General features: G+C 50.2%; 1 protein-coding gene across 1 annotated transcript; it reads left to right on the top strand.

Moving 5' to 3' along the window:
• Nucleotides 1–1,110: 1,110 nt before the first annotated feature.
• Nucleotides 1,111–8,427, top strand: LOC311152530 (interferon-induced very large GTPase 1-like; the record flags this gene model as incomplete). Its single annotated transcript, XM_084203701.1, has 1 exon — nt 1,111–8,427. The coding sequence occupies one exon, from the start codon at nt 1,111–1,113 to the stop codon at nt 8,425–8,427; it is 7,317 nt and encodes a 2,438-aa protein (XP_084059827.1).
• Nucleotides 8,428–9,281: the final 854 nt, after the last annotated feature.

The following is a 9,281-nucleotide window of genomic DNA, read 5'->3' as shown; positions in this document are numbered from 1 at the left end:
GGATACACCCTCAGCTCCAGGGTTTATCCTTGTCTCAGTTTGAAAAACAGGTGTCTGCTAGGGAAGGCAGTAGCCTCCCTTGCAATGGAGAATGTAAAGCCCCTCCCTCTGAATTATTGTAATTTTGAAATTAAGCATCTCTCAGGCAAAGATAAGGGAATAGCAATAACAGTTCTTTATTCGTGTATACAACAAGGCAAACAAAACAACAACAACTGCAGCACTAATAATAACAGAACCAGGAACCCAGTCCGTTTCAGCTGCGGCACTTTCCCCTCTAGTGCAGTTCCGGGCATAGCCAGCAGGGGCGCTGGTGGTTCCCGGTGGGCAGGCCAGGTGCAGTGATCCCCACGGGGCTGCAGGGGGCAGTCCTGCGCAAGCTCAGGGAGCACATGGCAATGGCGGCTTGGCTGAGATGGGGAAGGATGGATGAGAGGCTTCACTTCATAAACCCTGGGGCAGCCAATTCCGGCGCCCCAACAGGACTCTGGGAAGCAGCAGGCTGAATTGCAGAAATGAGCAGAAAATCCCAGGGCAGTGGACGAGATGTCAAGGTGGGGCAGGGGTGCAGGGGCCTAGCAGCAGAAGGAAGGCAACTCCCGGTGGGGTTATAGCAGTGGTAGCAAAATTCCTTTCCCCAAACATCAGCTCAACAATCCTCCTCCCAATACCAAGAGTGAATGAGAGTCCCCAACTCCCCAGCCTTTGTCTTTTTTTTTTCTGCCTCTATTCTTGCAGTATCTCTGTCCTGTCCAGTCCCCTGACCACTTTCCCCAATAAAACTCCCAAAAAAACAGAGCAGTTGCCCCTTCCTACTATCTCAAGCACCGAGTCATCAGTGCTTCTTACCAACTCAATGGGAAAAAATTCCACAAGTAACAAGGAAAGAAAAGGAAAGGAAAAAAAACCCAACCCCCAACAATTCTGCAAACAGGAAAGCAAAAGGAACATCCAGGGTGCTGGGAAGGAGACCCATGCTCTTGTACCATCCCAAGCTCCAGCAGCCTGGTAAAAGCAGTCCCCAGGGCTGCAGCTGCTGCAGAGCCTCTGCCAGGAGCCTGGGGCCCCTGACAACATCTTAGAGAAAGTCTTTATTCTTCCTCCACAGCAATGGCTTCACAGGAGGGGGAGGCACAGGCACAGCTCCTGGCAGAAACATTCCAGAAGGAAGGACTGGATGCTGAATACTGGCTGCCCAAAGTGACACAGATCCTGGGAATCAAGCGCAGAGAAGCCCTGCAACATCTGGAATATGAAGACTACCTCAAGGTGGAGTGTGAAGTACGGCATCCCTGGGAGAAAAAGGCACTCCAGAAACTCCTGAACATAGCCGATGATAAAACACCCACTAAAGAGGTGCAGAATGAGCACTTGGAGAAGACAAACGAGAGACAAGAAGAGGCCAAAGAAGCCCTGAACGATCTGACAGAAATGCTCAACAGCAGCAGCCACAACCAGGATGATCTGAGGGAGAAAGCAGACACTCTGTGTCAAGCCATGGAGATTCCCAAAGAGTTCTGGCCACCAGCAGAGAAACCCTTAGCAGATATGCAGGAGGGCATCCAGAATCAGCTGGAGCAGCAGGAGCTGTCAGCAGGCAGGAAGGGGAACATCCCTGACACAGAGGTGCTGAGGAGGGCGTCGGGGGGACTGGCCCTGCAGGGCATCTACAAAACCAACAGACGTGAAGATGTGCTGGCAAAGCGAGAGCAGCTCCTCAGGGTTCCTGAGGGATTCCAGCTCGCCGGTCCGGAGCAAGGATCACTGCTTGAGAGGAAGGAGTTCTCCTCCTCTGCAGCAGAATCCACTTTCACCAAGTCCATGGAGCAGCTGGGGTTCAGCATGAGTGTTTCTGCCAAAGGCTCATTCTGGGGCTTTAGTCTTGGAGCGGGTGTAGATCACAGCAGCTCCTCACAAGCAGAGGACACCCACCAGTCCCACTCTGAGCAGAGCTACTTTTGCATGACCAAGTACCAGTACATCCCTCTGGCCTCCTGCTACTTCCAAAGGCATCAGCTTCGCCTCTCGGATGCGGCTCTGCGGGAGTTACAAGACATGGAGCAGCTTTTGAGCCTCCCTCAAGAAGACAAGGCCCCCCTGTTAAATAGATGTGAGATGTTCTGGAACAGGTTTGGGTCCCATGTAAACCACGGTCCCCTCCATTTTGGGGGGATATTCTGGTGGAAGGCATCTACAGAAGGATTCCGAGCAAAGCAGCGGGAAGAGATGAAGCGGCAAACGTCTGAAGTACTGAACAGCCTTGTCAGAAAGAGCTATGGTGATTTCCTGGCAAGTGCTGGAGGGGCCCTAGAGATTTCTAAATCCAGCTCAAAGGCTCTTGTCCTGAGGAGAGCGAGAGAGAATTCCCGTACAGGGATTCAGGTGTCCATGGTCAACACAGGGGGCCCAGCAGACACAGCTTCCCTTCCTCAGTGGAAAACGGGGCTAGTGTCTGATAACACAACGTGGTGTGTTATTGACCGTGGCTTTGAGTTGATCCCAGTGTGGGACATCATCCTGTACAATCACTGTGGGGATTTTAAATCCGTAGATCAGATGAGCAGAGCCCTCAGGGCTGGGTACAAAGCACTGACAAATCAGGGCATCGGCATCACATTTGGAGAGGAACTGGGCAGTGCAGTGCAAGAGGCCAAAGATTTCATGGGGACTGTGAAGGCGTGGAAGGTGACAAAAGTGGATGAAAGGAAGCTGCTCATGCTGATGCAGCTAAAAGATGGTCTGAGTGCAAAAACCCGGAACCCCAGTGTGTGGATCAACGTGTGCCTGTCAGACAAAGCCCTGCAGAACTTCCTGGTGAACACCGTGCGGAGATGCCAGGAGTCACCTCCAGAAAACACTACCTCTATCAAGGCAATGTTGAGAAGCCTCCTGGATCCTCATATCTACACTGTCAAGGACTTCCCTGAGGCTTCCTTCATTATGCAATGGATCTTCCAGACTGAGAACCCACTTCCCAGATCTCCCAAAGTCTCTGAGCTTCAAGAGCTCATCAAAACATTGCAGCAAATGAAGGAGCACATCCGTGCTGTCACCTACGCACCAGGAAGCTCTGCTTCTGCTGTTCGTGAAACAAAGATAGAAGCCACCCAGACCAGCAGCCTCGCCATTTATTCCTTACTCCAGTCTCTCCAGGAACAGGATCAGAAGGACATGGAACTGTTGGTGCTCTTGATTGTGACCAGCACAGGGTACCAGGTGGAAAGCAGCACTTTTCAGCACCTCCTTGGACACCCAGAAATTCAGTACATGGCCAAGGAAATGGAAGTGGCACATGCAGAGTACGTGAACCTGAAGGAGCAAGATGCTGACAGAGCTGAGGCCTTCCTCCTGCTGATGGGTCTGACTGTGACACCTGAAAGTCAAGAGCTGTCCCCTGAGCAGAAGAGGGAGCGTTTAATTTTCATGGACGAATACATGAAAGGCTTGTGGTCCACACGGATAAAGAATCTCCTCCAAAAGCACAGTGCAGGCAGAGACTGGGAGAGGCTGGAACAGGACTTACGTTCCTTGATCAGTGGGTGTTTGGATGACAAATTGGATGAACAGAGGATGCAGAACATACTCAGGAACCTGGAAGAAACTTTTCCAACACGTGAGGCTTCCAGTCAGTCCCAATCCAAGTCAGACAGCAGCCAATCGAAAGCAAATGAAGCCACTGCAAACCAGGAGTTCCTCCAGCTGCTCAAGCGCCTTGGACTGGAGAGTCACTATCCAAGGAAGATGGGGATGGGGGATTTCCGCACCATCTGCAAGACATCTCTGCAGGACAGCCAGCCCAGCCAGGACAAGGAACTGCCATCATACTTCTTGCAAAAACTGTTAACCATGAATTACCAAGTCAGGTACCTGACTTGCTGGGGAAGGACCAACCCAGGCCTTGCACCCGTGCCACAAACCAGACAGCAAGAGAACCAACAATCAGAATCCTTTGAAAACTTTCGTAATGATTTGGAGGAAGCCTCCCCTGAACGTGCAAGCAGGGACAGCCCCGTGCACCCCATGGACCTGCAGATGGCCATCTTCCATTGTGCTGATGACTTCCTGAGACAGACCCTTGCAACCAAGCTGGCATTCTGCCAACTGGCACTGCCTCTGCTGGTGCCCAACCCATGCACTTCAAACATCGAGTTCCCACTCTACGCCCTCAGCCAAATCCAAAGGAGCTGGAAAGAGACAGAGAAGTCAGGAAAGCAGATGCAAACAAAGAGTTTCAGCAACAAACTCATCTTTCAGGCACAGACACCCATCGTGTCCTTCATCCGCATTGGCAGCTCAGCCTCCTCTTCCAAGTCCCAGCTCCTGAACGCTCTGCTGAGCAAATGCAAACACGACACTTTCTTCCACCGCCACTGCAGAGGCAGCACCAGAGAGCGTTTGCTGATGGAAGGGCTGGTGGAGATTGCCTGGTACTGCCCTGGTGGAAGCCCCAATGACACCTTTGAGCGCTGTGTGGCTTTCTGTAACCTGCATGGAGACGCCAGGGATCATGGAGCACAGCTGCAGTTCCTGCAGGAGATATCTGCTGTCAACGTGGCTCTTGTGCCTGATTGGGAGCACATGGAAAACAGAGAGACAGAGCTTCTGCAGGACCTGTGGCAGTCAGAAAGGCCTTTTGTTTGTCTTCTCACAGAAAAAGAGAACGTTGCAGCTGGACAAGCCAGCAAAACCATAACAATAGGGATCAAGAACAGAAACAAAGCAGAACTGATGGACCAACTGACCAGAATTATCAGGGAACTCCTGGAAGGTTCTAATCCATGTTTCAGCCTGGAAGCCTGCGTAGAAAAAGCTCACCAGCATGGATTCATAGTGGATGCAGATCAACCTGCGTGTGTGACAGCCAAAGCAAAGGCAAAGGAGCTGGTGGAGCTTCTGAAGAAAGAGAAGCTGTCTGAGATCAAATCCCAGCTGCTGCCGCTTCAAGGAAAACTGTGGTACCAGTGGTGCCAAAAGGACAAAGAACTCACTCGCTTACAGGAGAAGAGGAACAAGAGCATCGAGCATCATCGCAGCCAAATTGAAAAAGAGAAGAAAGCAATAAGAAGAAAGCAACTGGAGCAAGCTTTCCCTCTCAACCCACTGATGAAATCATTCCTTGGCTTTCTCCATGCCCAGCCAGCAGATACCAAAAAATACTTCCTGCAGTGGATGAAGGACTTTATGGACGAGCTGTCCTGTGCTCGCCTTGAAGAACTGAGGAGAGACTATCACAAGTTATGGTCTGAAAACCTGACAGAAAAGAAAAATCAGGAAAAAACCAATTTGAGTGCTGAGTTGCTGAGCCGCTTGGATGCCCTCTCTGATGAAATTAACGATTCATTGATTGGCCTGGAGCACCTTTTGAGAGAGGTAGGGCAGATTTATGAAGCTCTGCAATTTATGAACTGCAAGAAAGACAATTTTGTCAAACTGCCGGAAGTTGCAGCAGATCTGATGGTGCTGGGGTATCCTGTGGAGCTGATGGATGGGGACGCTTCTTACCTGCCCTTGCAGTGGGTGGGAGCAATCTTTGACAGCTTGATTGAGAGGCTGGGGGACAAACGAGTGTTTGTGCTCTCCGTGCTGGGCATCCAGAGCACAGGCAAGTCCACCCTGCTGAATGCCATGTTTGGTCTGCAGTTCAACGTCAGCGCAGGGAGATGCACCCGCGGGGCCTTCATGCAGCTCATCCCAGTAGGCGAGGAGCTGCAGCAAGACTTGGGCTTTGATTTTGTGCTGGTGGTTGACACAGAGGGACTTCGTGCCATCGAGATGGCCAATAAACAGACCCTGAACCATGACAACGAGCTGGCCACCTTTGTCATTGGTGTCGGCAACTTGACTGTGATCAATATCTTTGGAGAAAATCCATCAGAAGTGCAAGATGTTCTCCAGATTGCTGTGCAGGCTTTCTTGAGGATGAAGAAAGTCAATCTCTCGCCAAGCTGCCTCTTTGTCCACCAAAATGTGGGAGAAGCCACTGCCAAGGAGCAGAACATGGAAGGACGAAGGCGTTTGCAGGAAAAGCTGGATGAAATGACTGTGGTAGCTGCCCAGCAGGAATTCTGTGATATCTCCTTCTTCAGTGATGTCATTGGCTTTGATGTGAACACCCACATTCACTATTTTGCTCACCTGTGGTTAGGAAACCCCCCAATGGCCCCACCCAACCCCACCTACAGCCAGAATGTCCAGCAACTCAAGAGCAAAATCCTCCAGGCTGCCAAGAAGCAGTCACAGCGCAGCATTTTGAGGCTCTCCAGCCTGAAAGATCGTATTGGTGACCTCTGGAATGCTTTGGTGAATGAAAACTTTGTGTTCAGCTTCAAGAACTCCCTGGAGATTGCTATGTACAGGAAACTGGAAAGTGCCTTTAGTCAGTGGACATGGAGGCTGAGGAGTCACATCTTAGATGTGCAGATGAGACTGGACAACAAAATTCGGAATGGGGACTTGCAGAATGTCACCAGAGAACACCTTGAAGGGCTGGTGCAAGAGACAAGTGATGCCATTGAGAAAGAAGTGGAAAAGTATTTTGATGAAGACAAAGACCCTGAGACACTGGTCCAGTGGAAGTCAAGCACAGAGCTGAAGCTGAAAGAACTAAAAGAGACTCTTCTTCATGAAACAAAAAAGAAATGTGAGAATCTCATTGAGCTACAGAAGGAGCAGAAGAAACTGGATGCAAGGAAGTTGGACTATGAAGATGAGCTCCTGAGAAGGAGTCGGGAGCTGGCTGTGACTCTGAAAGGGAAGAGCCTCAGTGAGAGAGAACTGAAGGATAACTTTACTCGTGTCTGGAGCAAGTGGATTGCCGAAGTCTCCCGTGCTGCTCCTCCTCCAGAACGGGAGGACATTGATGGAGAAATTGAAGATGTCCTTGTAGAGCACTTTAAGGAGCCGGGTATCCATGCACGGATCAGGTCATTTCCCAGAGGCAGAGTGTTTTCTTTTGATCGAGAGAAACACATCATGACGAAAAAGTACTTAGGCTTTATCCCAGATCACAGGAGTATTTCCAATGCTGATGTGATCAACTTTCAGAACATCACAGACAACATCATTGCATGTGTGAAGGCAAACATAGCTAAGAAGGAAGAGGAAAAACGGGATTACAGTCAAAATTTTATTCATGAAATACTCAATGAAGTACAGAAAGGTGTCAACTCTGTCCCCAGCAATGCAAAATGTGCTTTTAACCGGGAGTACCGCATAGATTTGTCTCTGTATCTGTGCAGAATGGCAGCAGAAAGGTTTAATGCTATGCACGAAGCATTCCAAAAGGCAAATGATCCAGTTGTGTACCTAAGCAGCAAGAGAGAAGATTTTTTCCAATGTTTCCAGATTTCCTGCCAAGGAGCCACTTCTGTCACAACTTTTGCTGTTCTCCTTTGTGACAAGATTGAACCAGCTCTTCGCTGTGCAGTCTATGAGAGGGCAGCTAAAGACATTGCTGAGGACATGCAGGGCAAATTCCCAGATTTCAGAGGTAGCAGAGCCAATCTGGAAGTTTGCATCCTGAGATACCTGGCAGAAAAAGAAGATTTTGAGTATTTCAAGCAGTACCTTAGGTCTCCAAAACAGTTTTGTGAGAGTTACATTGAGAGACGAGTTAGGAGTCACTGTTTAGATGGGAGCAGGAGGCTGGGGATGTTTTTAGATTCCTCCCTTGATATTCTCTATAAAAACATACTTTCAGCTGTTTCTTTATCAACCCAAATTGTCAAAGACAGAAAAGACAGAGAAGACAAAATCTCTCTTTGGCTGGATGAATTTTGCAGGGAACTGTCAGAGATGATCAACTTGCCCAGAAGTGGCCTGAAGGGCATCGAGCCCGAGGAGGTCACAGACATTGAGTTCCTGAGCAGTGCCATGACAAAAGCTCTGGATGACCTGAGGGACAGGCTCATGAAAGAATTGGCTCGGGCGGACCTGAGCTCATTTCCAAGGCAGCCTCACACCATCCTGGCAGAGCATTTTTCGGGGTGCTGGGAGCAGTGTCCCTTTTGTGGGGCTGTCTGCACAAATACAATGCAGAATCACGATGGGGACCATCAGGTGGTCTTCCATCGCCCACAAGCTTTGATGGGATCCACATGGTGGAAATGTTTTCTTGGCTTTGAATATGATACACACAAATTGGTCATTGATATTTGTTCTGGCCTAGTTGCAAGTGATTGCAAGTTTGGAATTGATGGTGGCCGATGGATTCCCAACAAGAGATACCGTACTGCTGGACCTCCTTTTTCCACTTGGAACATTTTTCCTGATTCATCCATACAGGCATACTGGAAATGGTTTGTGTCACATTTCAGGACACAGCTGGAAGCTTTGTACAATGGGAAATTTCAGGGCAAGGGAAAAATCCCTGAGGCGTGGAGGAGAATTACCAAGCAGGAAGCACTGTCTCAGCTGGTCAAGCGTTAGGCCACATCCATAGGGAGGAAGAACCAAAACAGCTTTGCAGATTAGGAGAAATTTGTACCAGGCTCTCCACAAATGCAGTTACAATGATGATGCTCTCAAACCATGTTTAGATAATGGTATCTAATTTTTCCCAAATTTGGTGAAATAAGGTGAATTACTGCAGCCTTCGCTCAGCAATTCCCTTGCTTCATGAGAAAGCTGGATTCCTCTTGCCTGTTTGCCATAAATATTTCCCTCTGCTTTGTCCTAGAGCCAAACCAAACCCCCTCCTTGGGCCAATCGGCCTTGTGGCCATCCTGAGCCCAATGGCAGTGATGGGGCAAAGGCAGCACTCAAAGCACCCCTTGGATTGGCTGCTGTGAGACAAGAAGGGACAGTGCCCCAACGGCAGATTTCCTGCAGCAAGGAGCTGTCCTGCTCTGAGAAAGGGCTGCAGGGTCTGAGGCCAGCTCCACGTTGGCTGCAAGCTGGGCTCTTGGCTTTTGGGTGTCATCCTTCCCTCCCTCACTGCAGCCTCATGGATCAACTGAGGCCGTTCTCCCAGCAGGAGCTGTTGTGCCTGCAGGCTCAGAAAAGCAGTGACATGACCGCTCCAGGGCTCAGGCAGTGCTTTCACTCCCTGTCTCAGGGTGCTGTGTCTCTGTCCAGGGCAGCTGCTCCTGCTCAGGTGCCTGGGGCTGCTGCCCTTCCCTCCAGCCCTCAGCCCCAGCAGGAGATGCTCCTGCCCTTGGCCTCTCTGCTGAGCAAAAGCCTTTGGAATGCCCCATGTGGAGAATCCTGTCTGCCAGCACCTTCTGCAGCAGCCCTTGGGGCAGTGCTGGTGCTGTCCAGGCAGGCTGGTGGCACCGGAGCCG

The sequence above is a fragment of the Fringilla coelebs genome (assembly GCF_963513975.1).
Source record: "Fringilla coelebs genome assembly, chromosome: 3".
Lineage (NCBI taxonomy): Eukaryota > Metazoa > Chordata > Aves > Passeriformes > Fringillidae > Fringilla > Fringilla coelebs.
Note: the sequence above shows the minus strand (reverse complement) of the source record. Positions and strands in the feature narration are given on the sequence as shown.